The 22,169-nt window shown below is 34.0% G+C and overlaps 1 protein-coding gene and 1 long non-coding RNA gene across 8 annotated transcripts; both read right to left on the bottom strand.

The window, feature by feature from the left end:
* Nucleotides 1–5,583: 5,583 nt before the first annotated feature.
* LOC141663752 (uncharacterized) lies at nucleotides 5,584–10,109 on the bottom strand. Of its 3 annotated transcripts, XR_012551623.1 has the most exons (3): nucleotides 8,183–10,107; nucleotides 6,002–6,103; nucleotides 5,584–5,894 (listed from the first exon to the last, which is right to left on the bottom strand). XR_012551623.1 is itself a non-coding variant. In XM_074469562.1 (2 exons), exons 1-2 carry the CDS (start codon nucleotides 10,044–10,046, stop codon nucleotides 6,095–6,097), a joined length of 1,869 nt encoding a protein of 622 aa, XP_074325663.1. In that variant the 5' UTR covers nucleotides 10,047–10,109; the 3' UTR covers nucleotides 5,584–6,094. The 3 variants fall into 3 exon arrangements, 2 of the variants coding, with proteins under 2 accessions (XP_074325663.1, XP_074325662.1); XM_074469562.1 differs by having other exon boundaries at nucleotides 5,584–6,099; nucleotides 8,183–10,109; XM_074469561.1 differs by having other exon boundaries at nucleotides 5,584–6,103; nucleotides 8,183–10,106.
* Nucleotides 10,110–11,382: 1,273 nt separating this feature from the next.
* LOC141668316 (uncharacterized) lies at nucleotides 11,383–22,139 on the bottom strand. Of its 5 annotated transcripts, none has more exons than XR_012552996.1 (3): nucleotides 22,054–22,139; nucleotides 13,463–14,356; nucleotides 11,383–13,362 (listed from the first exon to the last, which is right to left on the bottom strand). It is a non-coding gene; the product is annotated as an uncharacterized LOC141668316 (long non-coding RNA). The 5 variants fall into 5 exon arrangements; XR_012552998.1 differs by lacking the exon at nucleotides 22,054–22,139 and having other exon boundaries at nucleotides 11,383–11,958; nucleotides 12,456–13,362; nucleotides 13,463–14,808; XR_012552997.1 differs by lacking the exon at nucleotides 22,054–22,139 and having other exon boundaries at nucleotides 11,383–13,059; nucleotides 13,149–13,362; nucleotides 13,463–14,808.
* Between the last annotated feature and the right edge of the window lie 30 nt (nucleotides 22,140–22,169).

Raw genomic sequence — 22,169 nt, 5'->3', positions numbered from 1 at the left:
CTGTGCGAGTCATGTTCAGTGAACTTATTCTATAATAAGCACCTACATGCTAGTTATAGTGTCACCACACAAATGTCTATGAGAACAGACATCCTTCATAATGAAGCAAGCATAGTATGTACCGATATTTGCGGATCACTAATTACCAGTTAGTAATCCTACGACTGAGAACTATTTAAGTTTAGAGTTATCATCTTTTAGGTCTCATTATTATGATCTCATCATAATCCATAAAATATTTAATCTAAACTATGATCTATCTTATTTAAACACGTAAATGGATAAAGCCCGTAATAAAAACAAAACAAGTCTTTTATTAATATAATTGAAATCAAAACAGATTACATAAAATTTATTCCTTAATCATCATGCATGATTGGACTTATGACACATCTCCTTCAAAGAGACCCCCCTCGAGCCTGCTCTAGCTGGGTTAGACTCTGACTGGGAGGTGATCCTGCTCCTGGGTTGGGCCTGGGCCCTGCTATCAACCTGAGCCCGACTCTCTTCACTTGCTTTTTCCGGGTGAGGGGGGTCTCAGTTCTTCAACTGAGCTTATCTTACCCTAGATCGGGGTTGGATTCTAGCCGGGTTGCTCATATCCTATCATTTGGTTCAGCTCAATGAGGTTCCTGTCATCCCGGGGTGTTACTAGCCTTTCCATGACCGGGTATGTGTTAATGGTTGCTCCTGGAGGGTGTCTCTATCAGCCCCAGGGTCCTATGCTTGAGAATGATCCTGCTCCTAGACCTGAGTACTCAAAGGGTCTGCCAACTGTGCTCTTACCTGCTCTTGCCATTATCTCAAGTGTACAAATAACAACTGGCCAAGATTTGAAGCTAAAAATGTAGATCTAAGGTTGCTTTTTAGAGGTAGCAAAAATTTTCCAGAATAACAACAAATGAACTTGCTGGGTTTTGCTAACAACACTGCAGTATAAGCTTAACGGGGTCTAAAACACGAAGACAATATGCAAGCTAAAGCAGATTTGGGTTTTAAAACAATCAAAACTATCCGGTGTGAGAGTAAGAACTCGTTTTAAGGAAGATGAAGATAGATAGAAAAGTAAGGTGGATGTGTGTATACTTATTTACAAGTGAGTGTCACCCTCAAACTCTTTCCCCTTGGGGTATATATAGCCCAAAGGTAGGGTTTATGTGTTGGTGCCTTTAGATCAGGGTCGTTCGTTGTTGGAGGCGGAGGACGTCTGACTCAGATGGATTCCATACATGTGTCTAGGTAATGACCACCTTTAGGATGCACCAAAGATGTGTTGACCCGTATCATATTTGTCTCAGTTGTTGGTTGTTAATAGTTGTCATTGTCACGTGCCCACGTGCGCTTCTGTGGTAGGCTGTGGGGTATGCCCGTGTTTGGGAGATACCCCTCGAGCCTGCTCTAGCTGGGAGGTGATCCTGCTCCTGTGTTGGGCCTTGGCCCGACTATCAACCTGAGCCTAACTCTCTTCACTTGCTTGTTCCGGGTGAGGGGGTCTCGGTTTCCCAATTGAACTTATTTTACCCAAGATCTGGTTTGGATTCTAGCCGGCTTGCTCATACCTTATCAAATAGTTGAATTTATTGCATCAGGTTAAAAGAAATAATTAATACTACTTATGGGTTAGAACATAATATTGAATTGGGTTAAACAAAATTACAATTGAAAAATAATTATTTGGTCAATATAATGTCATCAGACTTAAAAAATAATATACTACTCATCCGAACTAAAACAAAATAATATTCAAATAGAGCTAGAATAAAATTCAGAACAAGCTAAATTTAAATACTTGAATTTGGTTGTTATAACGAGCTTATATTATTACATGTTATCTTTTATCTATATAAATTTAATACTATTTTTTTAAAAAAGGAAACTAAAGATAATTCATTAGTTGTATATTAATGTAGGAGTGAAACAAGATAATATATTTTATTCACCCAGATTAAAAAGATTTATATAATTAATCTAAGATAAAACAAAACTAAAACAAAAAAAAAAATTAGACCGACTGAAACAAAATAATAAATACTTTTGTAGTGGTTAAGATAAAATTATATCACATATCTAGTTAAATTAAAGATAATATAATTAAATGGATTTGATCAATATAATAAGTTTAGTATAAAATAAAATAATATATACAACTGATGCATGTTTAAACAAGACTAAAATCAAATTAATGATAATTCGCAATATTGATATAGGATAAAATTTACCTTTTAATTTTAAACATAATTATCATTTAATTACACACCTACGAATATCAAGCAAAAATAAGTACCTCGGTCAATAATATTGCATATAATTTTTATCAGATAATATTATTAAAAAATTTAGATGACAAATTTCATATTTTAAAATTTTCAAATCAAAATATTTTTTAAAAAAATTTATCTAATATTAAAAATAATTCATGTATCGCACATGTTCCAATAAACTACAAGCTCTAAAAAATAGTTAAACATGAATTTATACTTCTATTTTTAAGTAAAATAATAGTCGTCTCACAAGTATAGATCGCATATGTCCCGACTACCTCTGTTTTGAAACTAACACCTAATAAGAAGTTTTTTAGAAGAAATACCATTTTTTTATCGTAGGTAACCCGCAGCCGCTACCTTTCGGGTGCGCACTGGGTAAACCCTACGGGCTCACGCAATAGCCTGCAAACCACGTGAACCAAGGTAAACCGCATTTAAGCGACATGCTCTAACTCAGGAGGCATAATCATAAATTCTCCTCCCGTGAGATTCGAACCTGTGACCAAGAGGACAATTTTCCTCTCTTTAACCAACTGAGCCAACTCTTGCGGGCAAAGAAATACCATATTAACACTAGCACTAACATACTCAATATCTTTCAAGCTAAATCATTAATAAAAGAATTACTTTACTTGCCGGTAAACTCGGCTGTACTGTAGTCGCTTAAATTTTAAATATTAAATATTAAATTTTTAATTAGAGATAATAGTAATAATTATAATATAAATTAGTTCAATATAGTGAATCTTATCACCAACTTAAGTAATTTTATATAAAAAAATTATAATAAAACACCTATTTAATTGGGTCAGTTATATATGTTTTTGAACCTGTTTATATGACCCTGCTTTCAAAACTATTTATCTTAAAACCTAATTATTATAAATAGCTATTATAATATAATGAAATATATATACAACTATATGTATTCAAGTATAATTATTCTTTTAATAAATAAAATAATAAAATAATAAAATAAAATAACAATTATTAAAATAATTGTGCATCGCACGAGTTTTAGGCATGTATAATATAATATAATATACTATTATAAGTAAATTATAGAATAATTTGGTTGGTTGGTTAACACCTTCCAAAAAATAGCATCACCTTCTAAAATCACAAATTACATACATACAAACACTTCGTGATCACAACATAGCGTACTCTCCTATAAATCTTTTAGCATTCGAATAACCAACCGATGATCCTCTAAATCTTCTTGCATTCGAATAACCAATCAATGCTTATTTTAAATAATATAAGAAAAAAATATATAACACAATATTATTATATCAATATAAACATAATTAAAATAAATTAATATTCACAATCTATACTATATTATTACAAGCGAAATCATGTTTCGCTTGGCCGGTTGTTTAACGCCTTATTAAAAAGTATGTCAACATCTTCCAAAATAAAGTTTAAATAAATAGTATAATTTAATTTAAAAAAATAAAACATGTATCCAATATAACTACAAACTCTATAAAAAATATTCAACTTAATTTTTAATTGCATTCAACTTCTTTTTCTTATCTTCTTTGTAGGAACCAAATATTTCCAAAATTAATTTTACTAATTTAAATTATAATATAACAAAATAATATAATTTATAATATAACAAAATAATATAATTTACATACAAAATTATAGGAGGACTTTTTAAGATTTTAGCTCGTTCATCGAACGGGTTATAGGCTAGTATAATATAATAACTGGAATGTGATATAGTTTGGGAGTTTTTCTGTGTTTGGTTTGGTTTGGTCAACTCAATCATGATTGTCAAATCTTCTTAATCAAACTATAAAGGCAGTTAGATCTAAATATTAAAAGTATACATCATCCAAGTTTCCGGGTTCAAATCACGCCAATAACGGTATTTATATTATTTTTTATACCTTATTTGATTTTTGAAGTTTGAATACCGACAATAACAAATATTTATATTATAATTTAAGGATATAAATAAGGTCCCAAATTTGAATTCATATAAGCTTTTTCATCGATTTTTATACCTTACTCAGGTACTGAAGTTCGAATCTCGGCCAAAAATAAATATTTATATTATAATTTAAGGATACATATAGGCTCTCAAATTTGAATCTATATGAGCTTTTTTATGGATAGTCTTAATTTTTTTTTAATTTTTTAATACTTATTTTAGTTTTTAGCACAAGATATTATTGTATATTATGATGCATTAGATCTTTAAAATATTAATCATACAGGTCTACACAAAATTTATAATAATTAAAATGAATATTTTGAAAAATGTTTAAAAATATTATATAACAGAAAAGTAACCAATACATAAAAACACGAAATAAGACTAAATTAGGGGGTGTATTCATTTCAGATTTTAAAGGATTGTTAATAATTTATGGATTTTAAAATATTTTTATTGATTTTAATTCTTCGTGAATTTTGATGGAGTTGATCTAAAATCTTGTAGAGTCTTGCAGATTTTGTGGAGTTTTTTAGAAATCCATCAAAATCTCATGTATTTTGAAGAGATTTCAAGATATTAAAAATGTACTACCAAATACATCAAAATCCACAACTTTTTTAAATAAAAGAAAATCCATGGACTTTTGAATACCATCAGATTTTGATGGATTTTTTAAAATCTTAATTGAATATCACCAAATTTTGATTGACTTTTTAAAATCTAAATTGAATACACTCATATTTTAAAAGACTTTTTCCAATCCTAGTTGAATACCTTCAGATTTAAAGGATTATTTAAAATCCAAATTGAATACCCCATGATTTATAAAATCCATAAAAATCTTTCAAAATCCCAATTGAATAAACCTCCTAACTCACTCCTACTTGTACTTGGGGTCCGGTCCGGGTAATAAGCTAGTATTCTTAATATGCTAATAAGTACATTAAAAAATAAAAATTTTGTTCGCTTGTCTGGGTCATTTTGTATTTTGTATGTTACTTTAAGTTTAAGTTTAATAGAGAGTAGTGTGAATATATTTGCGCGGTTTTTTTTAATTTCAATAGTTATCAATCTGTTTTCATCTTTTGGACTCTTGCATCAAGTTGTTCTGTTAAAAATTAACTTGACTATAATTTTATGTAAATATATTTTAATTTAATGAATCACCATTATTTTTTTATATGGCCAAAATATCTTTTTCCTGCTATGTATGTGTGTGTTTTATTCATGAATTCAAGTTTCTTTTTGAAGCCTAGCAAACTGTCATACATAAATGTTTGTTTTTAACAGCATAGAGAATTGAAACAATGGAAAGAGCTGGTCAAACATGGTACTGGAGAATTTAACATTTTAGAGGATACCCGAGACTGAAAAAGAGAATTCTACTGATTAGCATTTTCTATAGAACTAGCATATAACTGAATCACTTATGTAGCATCCTTTACAAGACACAATTGCTCCTTGTTCTGGCTTTCTACAAAATTGATGTAGCACAACATCAGTTTGCTTTGGAGGTACAACCTTAAGTTTCACTCATCACTGTGACTGTGTTAACATGTTACCCGACTGTTTTGCATTGATCAGAATTTGACCGGTGATATGTGCGGGTGCATGTTGGTGTCGATGGATAGTGACTTGGGTCACGCTTAATGACCGTCAGTCACCACTGCTAGTTACTGATTACAAATAATAAAAAGAATAATGACTGGATTACACATGTCTTGTACACTGATCTTGAATGAGGTAGAAAATAAAACGACCAAAGAACAGGCAGCTTGCGAACCTGTTTACAAAATGGCGTAATGAAAAGTGAAGCCTGTGCGGCTCGTCTCCTGATGTGCCATCATGCAAATTACTCATTGTCTCGTTTCATAGTTCATCCTTCCTTGCAATGAATAAAGTCAAATAAATTCAATTGAGAACTCAAATTATATATGTAACTCACATTATGTACTATAAATATGATTTTTAAGGTCAAGAGAAAAAAATAGTGTAGTTCTATATTGTTAAATTGGGAAAATCAATTATTTTATCACTCGACTATTTATTTTTTTTAGAAACCTACCACCCAACTTACATTTTTATTTTTTTGTCACTAACTTTACTTTTGTATTGAATTCTATCCCATTCCGTTAAGGTTTACTTCTTTCCATTAAAACAACCGGAAAATGAAGAAATAGCTGCCGGAATCTGGGCAGCCCAGAAACCGGCACCGTTCCGGCGAACTATCATTTTCCGGCCAAGCCAATTCATGGTCAAATCAGCTCCGTTTTCTATGATTTTTCAGTCGAAATCACTCTATACAAACTCAAAAATTCATATCTAGTAACAATCACAACCAAAATGCTTCTCGATGATTCCGTCGAGTTTTAATAAAAAATTCCGACGAATTTAAAATCCGGTAATAGCAAAATTGATTTAAAACTCAATAAAACTTAATACATAACCAATACACTCCTACAAGAAAATTACACCAACTTTATACTAACAAATAATCACTTAGTCAGTCAAAAAAATGAAGAAGACAAGTGCCGTCTACTTTTCCGGCGAACACAAAATTATAACCCAAAAATCACGAAATAAATACATGTGAATCCAAAATTGAACAATCTATACATTCATAACTTTAAATTAGTGAACTATTAACCAAAATAAATTCCTAAAATTAACGTTTTTTAGACAAAGTTAACGGAATTGTTTAAAATGAAAAGGAAATGTAACGTTAGTGACAAAAAAAATAAAAATATAAGTAGGGTGGTAGGTTTCTAAAGAACTAAATAGTTGAGTGATAAAAAAATCGATTTCCCTTGTTAAATTACTAGATTCCCCTGTGCTATTTATAAAGTTCTTTCATGATCTGAGATAAAAAAGTTAAGAAAGCCGATAGATGCACACTCGTTTATTGATACTGAGACTAAATTACCCCCGTTGTACATAAGAATAGCTTGTAATTGAAGATGTACACGAGGATAGTTTGGTCGCAGTATCAAAAAAGGGTGGGCTCAGTTTCCTCGCTGAATTTTAATGTAATGTTGTGTTGTGGGGCAGGGGATAGGAGGGATACTGTTAGTTCAAAAACTCGAATTATGAAAGATCGATATATTCTACAGTTTATCTATAACTTGATATTATATCTCGTGTCATCCTGTTCGGAAGATTGATTCTGCATCTTTGTTTCTCTTTCTTCTTTAAAAGAATCATTGTAATTCAGTGTTGCTCTTGATGTTAGTACAGTGGATGGAAGATTTTGAGGTATTTCAAGCTGCATTGGAAGTGGATACTCCTGATTATTAGCTTAAGAATCAGAAGTTTAACTAAATATGAAAAGAATCAAATGTTTGATTTATTAATTATACTATAAATGAATGGTTTTGGAATATTAGCTCTGGATTTGTTTTGGAAATAGAAATTGACATGTATTTATGGACAAAATTTATTTTGATAATAGACATGTAAAAGGGAGGGACTAGGTAGAGAGTAATATTTTTTAAATTTTTTTCCTACATAAAAATAATAATATCATAGTTTTATCCAAAAAAATTAAAAAATGTTCAAGCCACAACATATACAACCAACCACCACTGTGCTAAACTGCTAAACTACAGAGGGAAAACAACAACAAAATGAATGCGGAAAAAATTCTTGGATAATGTATACTATACTTTCGCTTAAAACTTGAATCTGACGTCATCTAGCCTTAAACCAACTAAACACCATAACCTGACTATAAAAATAATTGCACATTTCATAATAGCTACTCGTACCAACTAAACTCCGATCACCACGATTAACAAAATTAAATTAAATTTCACTTTTGCATAACTCCAGTTCAGTCAATTAAGCAATCATAACTTAAAACACCACAGCACAATACATATAAAATATAGTATTAGTTAATATTGAACAAAGCATATTAGGAATTACCCGCATCAAAAAAGAAATAATAATAACAAAAGTCACATACCAGAATGTAAGCACTTCTGTAGCATTGCAAGGAGAGTTGGATCATGTACTTCTGATAGTAGACGTTCTAACAAAGAGGTTGTTGATGCATCTCCAAAGATGCCACAATCATCCATTTTATCTACTAGTTTACAAGCTTCCTTATACTTCTTACTCCGGAGGCATCCACGAATAATGATATTGTAAGTGTCGTTCTCTGGATTTAATCCATTGCATTTCATTGTTTGAAAGACAGACAATGCTTTATCTATATAGTGGTTCTTGCAAAGACCATCTAACAAGGTTCCGTATGTGACAGTATCTGGCTTATGGCCTTGATTTTGAATCTTATAGAAAAAGGTCAGTGCTTCCATAGATTTACCCATCTGACATAGCCCGTGTAACAATATGTTATGTGTTACAACATCGGGACTCAAACCTTCGGATACCATCTTTCTGTAAAGATCCAACGCTTTGTCCAGTTTCAACTGCCTGCAATATGCATCCAACAGAATGTTATATGTAAAACAGTTGGGCATGATCTTCTTACTTTGAATTGTATTGAGGACAACCAATGCTCCATCCATTTGTCCTTGTGAACAATATCCATGCATGAGAGTATTGTATGTCACTATATCAGGATATTCACCCCTTTCATGCATTATCAGAATGATGTGCTCTGCATCGTCCAACTTCCCAAACTTGGAATAAGCATTGACCAATATATTGAAAGTACGAACATCTGGAGTAATGTTCAGGTCATCGGTCATCTGTTTAAGCAACATACTAACCTCTTCCCATCTATTTGTATCGAATAGGACCTGAATGATTGTGTTGTAAGTCTGGACATCTGGTAAAATGCCTTTCTGCATCATTTCAGAATGGAGGTTCAAAGCATCATCCACATGACCGCGCTTGCAGAAAGAATTGATGATTGCGGTGTAAGTGACAGTATTAGGTTTGCAGTCAGAGTTTTCCATGAATCTGAACAACCAGAGGGCCATATCAGTATGACCTGTTTTACAAAGGCCATCAATCATGGTGTTAAAAGTTACTACATTAGGTTGAACTTCTCTAAACTTGATAAGGTTTGTCAACAAAAGCCTAGCCTCCGCAGACTTATGTTGGGCAAGAAGCCCCCTAATTAGAGTGTTGTAGGTGACAACATCTGCAACAAAACCACGCTTGAAGACACCGGAAAGCAATGAAAAGGCATAGTCGAGTCGATCGGAGTGACAACAACAGTTGATGGCAATACTAAAAGTAAAGATATCAACAGGAATGCTCAGCGCACACATTTCCCTAAAGACAGAGACAGCTGCTTGGTATTGTTTCATTTTAACGAGAGCAGTAAGCAGCTGATTAAAGTGAAAATCACAAGGGAGAGGTCGCATTTTGAGCATTTTACGAAACAATAAAAGAGCATCATCGACATTATCGAAACCAGATTTGTTCTGAGTTAGTAATTGCTGTAATTTTAAATGTGATTCGGGGATATGTGTGGAATTAGGGTTTGAATTAATAATATTAGTAAGAGCTTGAAAATGAACAGAACTAACTGATAATGAAGATTGAGATAAAGACCAACTAACGGTACCAAACGGTTGTCGTCGTCTAAAGAATGAGAGTAATCTCGTGGAAACACCGATCAAAGACATTGTTCTTGGCTTCCAAATCTCTCTCTCTCCCTCCCTCTCTCTCCCCCTGCCTCTCCTCTCTCTCTCCTTCTCTCTCTGATCTCTCTCCCTCCCTCTCTCTCCCCCTGCCTCTCCTCTCTCTCTCCTTCTCTCTCTGATCTCTCTCTCACTCCTCTCTCTGTCGCTCTCTCCAAAAAACGTAAAATGAGTACAGCTATTTCTGGTTGATTTCAATACACTTTCATTCATTTTAGCTTACTTACGTGCATTTTAAAATTTATCAAAAATAATAAAATATTTATAATATAAAAATAACTACGGGCACTTTGAGCATCTTCAAATATGTAGAATTTTTAGTTAAAAATCATTAATATATATTATAAAAAAATATAGAGATTATGTAAAAAAAATCATCTCCAATCAAAATTCCCCTTATTTATAAATATAGTGTAACCTCTTGACATTGGTTATATTTATTGAACCACTACAGAACCCGTAAAAAATTTGTAAAAAAAAAATCTAATCATTTATTACCATATTCAATTAATATATTCTATTTATAACAACATAAAATTTTAATAAAATACTATTTTTAAAATATAGCTAACGCAATACCATCATAACATAATTTATTACAGGTTCAACAAATTTTATATATTATTTTACGGGTCCAATTTAACCAACCAATTATAGTCAACACGATACTCTTCTACTACTTTCTTCCCCCTACACTAACTTTATATATTTAATATGATTGACCCATTTTTTAAATTTTTTTCTTACAACATTCCACTTTTTCTTAATTTACAATTTAACTGGACGGAGGGAGTATTATTTAGGAGTATTACTTTGTTTGTGGAAAAAAATAATTTCAAAGTCGTTTCTATTCATTGTAAAATACATTTTCATTTATCTTTTATTAGTGTGAGTATTATAATTATTTTTAATAAAATTGTTTTCATCATTAATCTAACCTATTTTTAAATGTTTTATATATTAATATATTTAGTTGAAATATGGAAAAATTCAAAAATCTAGACGAGTGAAAAATTGCTTTTAGGATGTTTGATTTTTTAAGGGATTTATACGATTTATCAAATAATGAGTAAGTTTGTGAATACATGTATTTTATTTAATAACTAAAAATATGTAACTTAACGCATATATAATTAACAAACCCATCAATATGAATATTTCTAATAAAATGCCTCAAATATAATATTCTCTCTATTTTTTAATATTTGACAATTTGATTTTTGACACATATTTTCAAATGATCGAACTATATAGCTAAAATTTAATAATTTTTGTTTTTTTTTGTAAATAAAAGTGTATTATCAAAATTTTAATTCATAAAAAAATTAAAAAAAAATAATCTTAGATATCCGTGTCTCAAAAGTCAAAATATCAAATAATAAAAAACAGAAGGAGTACATTACAATTTAAAAAATCACTTGTTACGGTGAACACAAGTCTTCAAGTATATAAAGCAAGAAGTTGCAGTTCTGTCAAAAAAGAAATTAAGATGTTGCAGTTTTTACCAAGGCTATTTTATTTACTAGTTGCCCAACTGTTAAGACTCATGGAGAGTAATGAGATTCATATTTGTTCTCCATAAACATTCTTAAACTTTATGACAACTTCTACTATAATGCTCATGTACCTTCAAATTTAGTGCTCAACTTGCAAGGGCTGACTTTGACAAGAGGCGCGAAGAGAAGCAAAACTTGGAGGAAGATCGCAGAAAGGAAACTATGGACAAGCTGAGGAAAGAAATGGAGAACTCTGGCAGGAAAAACTATCGTTTTGAGCACAGGTTTGAAGGACATAGACATTAGCAGTTGTAGGCACACCAGCATGAAGGAGGGAGAGGAAGAAGACGTGGAAGAGAAAATGAGGTGGCCAGTTTAACTTTGTAAACTGGAACAATTCCGATATGCTTTCCTGAAAAAAAAAGTTGGTGCTAGAACTACCGATGAACAACCTCTACGATTAAATTACTCTACTATTCATATCACAGGAAGAAACTTTGAGGTTTCACTATTATGCTGAATTTATGGCAAGGCAATGCTGATAACATTCCTGGATACTATAGTATCACTTGAACCTTGAATATGACAACATCTAGCCTTGTACAGTTGTACCAACCTTAATAGATTTCCTGCATACAAACAAACAAAGTAATATTGATCAGCATATACTTCTACTAACCAAAGTCCAATCTTCGCTATAATTCTTCTAACATTCATAAACTATTGCTACCAACTAACCGATCACCAGGACTAATTAAATTAAGTTACTTGCCAATTTCTCATAAATCCTGTTCAGCAATTAAGCAATCATAACTCAAACACCAGAGCACAAAATATAAACAAGTAGTTTAAGATTGATCAAAGCATACAATACTGGAGACATTTAATAAAACGTAGAAGGTGCAGACATCATAGAAACACTGCTCACGACTCTGGTGGTATAATACTGAAAGAAAAAAAAAACTACAATGACAATAACTACGGAATAGGAGCCTTTAAAAGTACAGTGAGACAAGAATCATTTCACAATTCACACTTTAGGTACATAAGAAAGAACATGAACCATTTATCTTGTCTGGAGTTACCAGCATCAATTAAGAAATAATTATTAAAAAAAGTCACATACTTGAATGCAAGCACTTCTGTTGCATTGCAACTTGCAAGGAGAGTCGGATCCTGTACTTCTAATAAAAGTAAGCGTTGCAGTAAAGAGGTTGTAAACGCATCTGCTAAGAAGCTGCAATCAAACATTTTGTCTGCTAGTTTAAAAGCTTCCTTATATTTTCTTACTCCTAAGGCATCCACGAATAATGATATTGTAAGTGTCACTCTCTGGAATTAATCCACTGCATTCCATTGCTTGAAAGAGAGACAATATTTATCAACATAGTTGTTCGTGCAAAGACAACCTAACAAGGTTTCGTACGTGACAGTATCTGGCTTATGGCTCTGACCTTCAATATTACAAAAAAAGGCCCAATTATGGAAACTGGCTTCAAAGAGGGGTTGAGTGGACCCGGTCATTAGAGCATCTCCAAAATACTGGCTAAATGAGCTCTTAAATAAATAATATAAGGAATTTGACACAATATGTCACTCCAACAATCTTTTAGTTTTTTCTAATAAAATTAAAATGCTCCTCTTCTACCTTATTTAAAAGGAAGCTTTAGTCATCTCATTTTTTCTGAACAAAATATTCACTTCCCTTCCCACCATTTCTCATCTTCTTTCTATGACACAAAAGTTAATTGAATTTGAATTTAATATTATAATAATGATAAGGAGTATACAATAAGGAGTGTTGCTAGAATTGACTTACCTTAGAATATCCTATTATTGTATTTAAAAGGAATGCACTAGGAGGCTCTTGAAGATGCTTTAAGCCTGGGAGAGCTCGACAGAGTTAAAAAACCTCATCTATGCAAACCAAAGAACCTCCAACATCTCCAAACTCAGATTTCCCGGAGAACCTGTCTTCTTTTTTAATTTACACGTGGTGGTTCATTAAGTCATGTAATTTTTAGCCTAGGAAACTGCAGGAAAAACCAAACATGATAAACATGTCACTATACTAAACAAAGCCATAATCAACCTAAATATACACAAAGAAAGACTGGGTAGAGGAAGCCTGACCTCCAATTTGAGAAAATCAAGCCTCAGAATGAGACAACATATGAATCTTATATTTCCCTTCCAGGCAGGCATTAACCTTGGGCTACTAACCTGGGAAATGTCCCTTCTAGCATTGTCAACTAGTTTCCAAGTAGACAATTGGACCAAATATTCCCTAACATAAAAGCATACAGAATCCGCTCCTCTGGTGTTAGTGTTAGGTTCCACTTGTACAAACCCAATTCTGCATGCCTGAAAACTCAAGTGAAAGAGGAACACCACGATCCTCACATCGGGCTATAAAGGTGAGGAGGAAGATGATAAGGTGGCCAGTTTTTCTTTGTAAACTGGAACAATTTTAATATGCTTGCTTTAAAAAACTTGGTGCTAGAACTAACAATGAACATCCTCCTGGAATGAACTATCTGTCTGTTCACATTACTCGGAAAAACTTTGAGGCTTCACTATATGCTGAATATATGTCTTGTTTTTTTCTCTGTCCTTTGAACGGGTTCTGTTTCTTTTACATTTCGTTTCAAGGAAACAAAAGTGACCCTACATTATGTATGCATTGTTTTATATTTTTTGATCAAACAAAAGCTTAAAGTACAGTGTAAGAAAAAGCAATGATACTTCCCTTGATCCTTTATATACAGCGTTTAACATTTTTGCACTTACTTTTAGGGTTTTGACCGTAGTGTGAAAATCACTCCCTCCATTATCAATGCTGAATACATTCTTAGGTGATGTATACTATACTATCACTTAATACTTGAATTTGACATTATCTAGCCTTAAACCAGATTTAATAGCGTCAATGAACTTCAGTTACAAGTCATAAATAAAAACAAAGATACAAATTCTTACACAAAAATGAAGTACTGTGCCCTGTCTATGGCTTCTCTAATCGATTTCCTGCATACAAACAAAGTAATATTGATCAGCACTCACTATTAACCAAATCCTATCAATTTGCTGAAATTTATATATAGAATATATGTTGGGCGTTACACAAGCCAGGCATTAACCTTGGACGCCCAACCTAGAAAACTGGAATGTCCCTTCCAGCAGTGTCAACTAGTTTCCAAGTAGAGAATTGGACCAAATATTCCCCAACGACATAGAAGCACATAGAATCTGCTCCTCTGGTGTTAGAGTTAGTATGAGTTGAGAGAATTACAAACCACTCTCTTATTTGTAGCTAGAACCACTAACTACAAGCCCAAGATCAATCTTAAAGAATTAGGCAGAAGTTTTGATGAAAATATATTATATTCCTGAGATCTGATTTGATACAAATCTGCTGAGACATTTTATAGTAGAAATAGAATATTCTAGATAGTTATTAAATGCACAAGTCGACTCAGGTTCCATGTATAGATAATAAATGCAAGAAACTACAAGAACTTTCTAATGCATGAACCTATAGATGCATAATTAATATCTCAACAGTTCCAGAAACTTCATAGAGTTTGCACAAATTTTCAACACTCCCCCTTTGCGCGAACTTCGGAAACCAAACCAAGCTGTGCTCGAATAAACTCAAATTTCGCTTTTGGCAAGGCCTTCGTAAATATATCAGCAAGTTGTTCGTTTGTATCAACTTCGATGAGGTCAATTTCTTCTTGCAACACTTTCTCCCGTATAAAATGATAGTGCACTTCGATATGTTTAGTTCTTGCGTGAAATACCGGATTTGAAGCTAGACGAATCGAACTCATATTATCACAATATAACTCCACTGCTTCCATTTTAGAGTGAGAAATATCCTTGAGCAGTCTCGTTAACCATACACACTCCTGTGCAGCAAGTGTCGCAGCATTATATTCTGCCTCTGTGCTTGATAATGCAACAGTAGCTTGCTTCTTGCTGCACCATGAGATTGCAGCTGAACCGAGGTCAAAATTGTATCCAGAAGTAGATCGTCTTGATGAGGGATCACCTGCCCAATCTGCATCAGTGAATCCACTAAGTAGAATCTCCGCTCCTTCTTTATACATCAGCCCATAATTCATTGTGTGCTTAAGATAGCGAAGTATCCTATTAGCTGCATCCAAGTGAGGCTTCCTTGGCTTTTGCATGAATTGACTAACAACTCCAACCGGAAATGAAATATCAGGCCTTGTGATTGTCAAATATATTAAGCTCCCAACCAAGGTCCGATACGTTGTTACATTCTTGAGCTCTTTTCCAACATTAGCTCTTAACTTCAAATTCTGCTCCATTGGAGTAGCTGCTGGCCTGCAATTAATCATCTTAAATTTCTCAAGAATCTTCTTAGCATACTGACTTTGAGAAACAAGAATACCTTTCTTGAACCTTGATACCTCCAAACCAAGAAAGTGTTTCAATTCTCCTAGATTTTTCATCTCAAAACGAATAGCAAGTTCATTTTTCAACCTGTTGATTTCTTGCTCGTCATTACCCGTTATTATCATGTCATCGACGTATAGTAACACTAGAACGTGCACCTTCGAATCTTTCTTTATAAATAAGCTAGCATCAGCACTTGAGGAAACATAACCACAAAATGTTAGATATTGAGCAATTTTTCCAAACCAGGCCCGCGGAGCTTGTTTAAGCCCATAAATTGCTTTTTTTAGTCGACAAACATAATTAGGAAATTCCTTTGATTTGAAACCTGAAGGCTGCTCCATATATATTTCTCTATCAATATCTCCGTAGAGAAATGCATTCTTTACATCTAGCTGCCAAAGTCTCCATCCTTTTGAGGCTGCCAAAGATAAAGTAGCTCGAACAGATGTCATTTTTGCCACTGGACTAAAAGTTTCCTCATAATCCAGCCCATATTTTTGAGAGAAACCACGGGCCACAAGCCTCGCCTTATACCGATCAACACTTCCATCATTTTTACGCTTCACTTTGTAAACCCATTTGCAGGAAATCGGTTTTACACCTTTAGGTTTGGGAACTAGATCCCATGATGTCTCATTCTTGTAAAGTGCTGACATTTCTTCTTCCATCGCAGCTTCCCAATTCGATCTGCCTTTAGCATCTTCATATGATGTTGGTTCGGAATCATCAAATGGGCCAGCAAAGAAACACTCTGTAATTTTATCATAATCAGCTCCTATAGTATAATCCTTGTACCTTTCATTTCTCTTGCGTATTCTTTGCGACATTCGAGGCAGCTGATCACTTCTTTGATTTCCATTATCTTCTTCATGATGTGCTTCACTTTCACAATCATTTTGAGGTACGATTGGACTTCGAGGATTTGTTTTGTCTTGTACATCTTCAAATTCATCATTTGACTGATCTGCAAGCTTCGTTAATATAGGTTGTACATAGTAAGACGCTGCTTCATCAAAGACAACATCTCTTGATGTCACAACCTTGCGTGTTTCAGGATCCATACATCGCCATCCTTTTCTGTTAGGATCATAGCCCACAAACACACATTTCTTAGCCTTAGCATCCATTTTAGTGCGTAGCTGATCAGAAACATGAACATAGCATGTAGAACCGAAGATTCTGAAATAAGAAACTGAGGGTTTTTCATTGTAGAGAAGCTCGTACGGAGTTTTCATATTGATCACTTTTGAGGGCAATCGGTTTATTACATGACAAGCACACTGCATAGCTTCTGCCCAGAGTTCTTGGGGAAGACTTTTTGAATGAATCCAACTTCTGCTTACCTCTTGTAAATGTCTTAACTTGCGTTCAGCGACCCCATTTTGCTGCGATGTTCGTGGACATGTAAATTGTCTTCTTATTCCATGTATCTCACAGAATTCAGCAAACTGGTTTGATATAAATTCCCCTCCATTATCAGTGCGCAAGCACCTAATCCTTCTTTGAAACTCCCCTTCAACCTTCCTCTTGAATTGTTTGAAGATTGAGAAAGTATCGGACTTCTCATTCATGAAGAAAACCCATGAAAACCTTGTATAGTCATCAACAATTACAAGCATATAGTGAAGACCGCTATAACTTGCTGCGTTGCTTGTTAATAAATCAGAATGAATCAGCTGCAAAGGTTCTGTACTTCTTATTGAAGATTTTCCGAATGGAAGACGATGTGCTTTGCCATATTGGCATCCTTCACACACAGCTTCATGATGAAAACTTCCCAAATTAGGCAACCCGTTAACAATGTTATTTGCTGAAATATTTTTCAGCTTTTCATAGCTCACATGAGCCAAACGAGCATGCCACAGTGATGCTTTATCTTGTCGGCTTGTCTTTTCTACAAAAGCATCACTTGCCATCAAAACATAGAGAGAATTAACTTTCTTCCCCTCCAACACTGTATCAACCTCAATACTTCTGATATTTTTCAAAATCTTGACATCATTTGGGCCAAATAAAACATATCTTCCAGAATTTGAAAGCTGAGATACAGAGATCAGATTTTTTGTCATACCAGGGACATGATATACATCATTTAGAGTGACTTGTCCAGCATTTGAATCCATGGTCTTCATTTTAACATGCCCTTCATTTTTCACAGGATGAACTGAGCTATCTGCTGTCATAATTGCTTTGTTTCCCTTGTGTTCCTTCTGAGACGATAGTAGTGAAATGTCGCCCGTTACATGATGAGAGCAACCGGAGTCAATGATCCAATCTCGCGAGTAATCGATGGTTGCCATGCCTCCTTCCAAAGTGCCTCCATCACACGAAGTCATTGCATATTCTTGAGAAAAATTTCCTGAACTGATTGTCTCCGTAGAAAGGCATGTTTCCCAATCACGATTTCCATCTTCATTTGCAGAGATGTTAGCATTTTTTTTGACAATTCTAGACCTGCAAAACTTCTTTATATGCCCAAATTTGCCACACCTGTTACATATAATCTTCTTCCTTGCCTCATACTGTGAAGCACCTGAGTTCATCTCCTTTTGTTTAAAATTATTTCGTGGCCAGCTTCTTTGTTCATTTGAATCCTTGAGTCTCCATTGCTCCTCACTGCCGGAACCCTTTCTTTTCCAGTCATTCGTTTCTTTAAAATTATTTGCCTTCCAAGTCTTATAATTATGATTGTTATACCTTTGTTTTCTAGCAAACAACGCGCCATCATGTTCAGAAATTGAAGCTTTCGCCATTTGCATTGCAAGAGCTTCTTGATTGGTTAGCAGATTCTCCAATTCGACGATGCTTGGCTGATTTGCCCATCCCTGGATTGAAGTCAAGAATGGGGTGTACTCCTTCTTTATGCCACAAACAAGATATCTGCGCATTCGTGCCTCCTTGATAGGCTCGTCCGGATCAAGCTCTGAAATTTCAGCACATAAACTCTTTACTTTTTGAAAGTATTGAGCAATTGTCATGCTCCCTTGGTTTGTATTTGCTAGTTCATTTTCCAGAAACTGAAGTCTAGCAGTATTTTTCCTGGTAAACAGCTTTTCCAATGTGTCCCAAACGTCCTTTGGAGATTCCTTATCTCGGATGTGATCAATTAGATCTTTGTGAATAGAGCCTCGCAATGCAAACAACGCTTTTCCGCATTTAATCTTCCATTTCCTTCGTGCTTCAGAATTTTCAGGACTGTCCGGAGGCAAATCTGTATCACCACCATCGACAATATCCCAAAGATCCTGTCCTTGGAGATACGCCTTCATACACATCCTCCAGTATTGATAGTTATTGTTCGTAAGTTTCTCCATCCCGAACTGATTTAACGCTCCACCATTGATATCCATCTGTTCAAACTTTTAAAAAAAACAGGAACTGGCAGCTGCACTTTGTTTTCTGCCTAATGCAACTTTTCTGACAGCAAGCAATCTTCACAGTTCAGCTGATAACACAGCTCTGATACCAAGTTGAGAGAATTACAAACCACTCTCTTATTTGTAGCTAGAACCACTAACTACAAGCCCAAGATCAATCTTAAAGAATTAGGCAGAAGTTTTGATGAAAATATATTATATTCCTGAGATCTGATTTGATACAAATCTGCTGAGACATTTTATAGTAGAAATAGAAAATTCTAGATAGTTATTAAATGCATAAGTCTACTCAGGTTTCATGTATAGATAATAAATGCAAGAAACTACAAGAACTTTCTAATGCATGAACCTATAGATGCATAATTAATATCTCAACAGTTCCAGAATCTTCATAGAGTTTGCACAAATTTTCAACAGTATGATTCCACTTCAAAGAACACCATTCTAAATGCAATAAAATAAAAACTCAAGTGAAAGAGGAACACCGCGATACTCACATTGGCTATAAAGGGATTAACATGAATAAACCTGCACCACGCTAAATTTTCTGCAGCTAATATCATATCCTTGAACAAACGTGGTCTAACACCCCAGTTTAAAGCCCACGGAGATATGGGTACCCCCACACCTTCTGGTCTCTTCTATTCCTTCATCCACCCTGGAGTCTGCCGCATTACAAAAACTTGACTCAAGAGAGTAAAAGGTAAAATCTCCATGTAAATAAAAATTTCTCAAGACTTGATGAAATACTCATTGGAGATTGGCGTTTGAGTATTTCTTAAAGAAAAAAAATTAACACTTCGACTACTTTCTACGATTGGACCCCAAGTTAATGGGGGGGGGGGGTTGGCATCAGCAGAAGGGTCCTGGTTGTTCAAACTCGGACGAGATTGACGAGGTACACATCCAATGATAAATTAGAAACTGAAACACAAAAAACCAGGGAAAATCTTAATTTAGCAATAGGGGCTGATTTGTCGAATTCAGAAGCTGCAAGGGCCGTAATGTCAAAATCAGAAACTGCAGGGGTTAAACTCTCAAATTCTGGAAGTACAGGGACTGATCAGAAAAACCTGCAAATTTCAAAAAGACCGTTTTGTAGTTCTTGAAAAGTTCAGGGGCTGGATTATAATATCCGAAAGGTTCATGAACTTGAACAAACTTATCTAATGTCCAGGTGTTGATTTGTAATTTTCACAAAACCTTACAGCAGTTTCACAAAAAAAGAAGATGATCAGGGTTACCCTCTTTTGTTTCCTTGCAGCAGCCTGACAGCCTCTACATACTTTTGCCTTTTTTTCTTCACTCTTTTTCTACCTCTTAGGTTTGTTGTGACTTCATTTTATTGACAGTGTTTCCGTTCGTGAACAATAATTTTTCAGTTGTAAACAGTAATAGACGATGAACAGGAGTAATTTTTATTTGCAAACTCCAAGATCTCTAAACAATTAAGAAATTATTGGAAAAACCTAAGGTCTGTTACCATTTGATGCAGGACAACTTGTATAAAAATGAATATATAATACAAAAACAATAGAAAATTTGGGTAAATTAACCGCTTGAAAATTCACTACCCCGAGGATTTCATCAACACAAAAGGGGAAAAAACTAAGGATCGCGACCCATATATGAGACCCGAAGAATCACTATAAATTAATCAAGTCTAAGATAATATATGGGAACTACAATGCTTATATAGGAATAAAAACCCTAATAAAATAACCTAATACACTAAGGATTGTAACAATTGGGCTAATTTAAGGCAACTTGCATAACCTGAAAACTACTAGCCACTTGTGCCATGGTCTTTTTTCCATCATCATAACACACATATGCATGATGCCTATAAATCTGTATCCTTTTGAACCTAATTGTATTCTGCATCAGGCTCTTGATTACCTATTTTTGTAAAGGCAACGGAACCTACCTTGTTTCTGAATTAGAAAGATTTAATTCTGGTAAGAATTAGATCAAGTCCATGAAGGAAATCAAGAAGTCTTGCATGATCAAGCATTTTTTTGGAAAGAAGCATCACCCGAACAATTCCATTTGGAATGTAAAACTTGTTGAAGTTTTGACACATGTCCAAAATTGATTTTAGTTCAGAAACTTTTGTTGAGTTTTTCAAATAAGAGTACGTATTTCGAACAGTTTCCTACAGTAGTAAAAAGAAAGAAATATGTCTTACCAAGATCTACCTCCATTGAGTTGATTAACTAGGCCATAATGACAGAGTTTACAGCTTCCAACTTTGCATAGGATGGGTCAGCAGCACTTGGAGCAGTAATAGATCCCATCAGATAGCCTAAACCCCCTACCCCGGTCATCTCATCAGGTTGTGACCATTGAAGAAAATATTGACCACTCAGCTTGAATGGTTATTTGGAGAGAGTTTGATTTTTAACAGCAATATAAAAGTGGCAGAATTATTTTGTAGAACGGATGAATCAACTGAAATGTTATTAAAGCATGTAGAACCTGATGTGCTTTCGTGAGGGCCTACCATGACTACAACAAGGCTCGGAGTAGCCATTATTATTTAGATTTTTGAAATTAGCTATGTGGAAATCTAAATTGTATTTTTCATTCATGAAAGATGATGCCTTTACACAAGGCTGTGTACAGACAAGAGAACATCTAACTATGGAAGATATATCAATTTATACAGCTTGATTTCTACCCTAAAGGGATACATAAATACAGAATTACAGATACTATCTTCTACAAACATATTTTAATCATTCATTATGCTGACTCGGATGGAAACAGAACTAAAGAACATGGTGAAGTTATAAAATGTTAACCAAGTCAATATACTAAAAGTGCAAGATGGACTTAATTTAGGATTTACAAATGAAAACAAGAAAGACAAAATATTTGTCTGCCATGAGTAAATATTCCAATTCCAATCAAATGTACCTGTTGTTCTCGAACAACTCCTTCAGCTGAGAACGGAGATCCTACAGAAGAAATAGACATTATGAGGAGTAACCGTCAGAATACGGATCTTCTCTACTTCAAGAAATCAAAAGCTT

The sequence above is a fragment of the Apium graveolens genome, chromosome 6 (genome assembly GCF_009905375.1).
Source record: "Apium graveolens cultivar Ventura chromosome 6, ASM990537v1, whole genome shotgun sequence".
Taxonomy (NCBI): Eukaryota; Viridiplantae; Streptophyta; class Magnoliopsida; order Apiales; family Apiaceae; genus Apium; species Apium graveolens.
This window is presented reverse-complemented; position numbering and strand designations above follow the sequence as displayed.

Excerpts from the sequence above, each read along its gene's own strand:
- LOC141663752 (XM_074469561.1), bottom strand. The coding sequence starts at position 10,046 with ATGAATGAAAGTGTATTGAAATCAACCAGAAATAGCTGTACTCATTTT. Across the intron at positions 6,104-8,182 it reads ACAGAAGTGCTTACATTCTG|GAAGGATGAACTATGAAACG; the intron begins GTATGTGACTTT and ends ATTCATTGCAAG.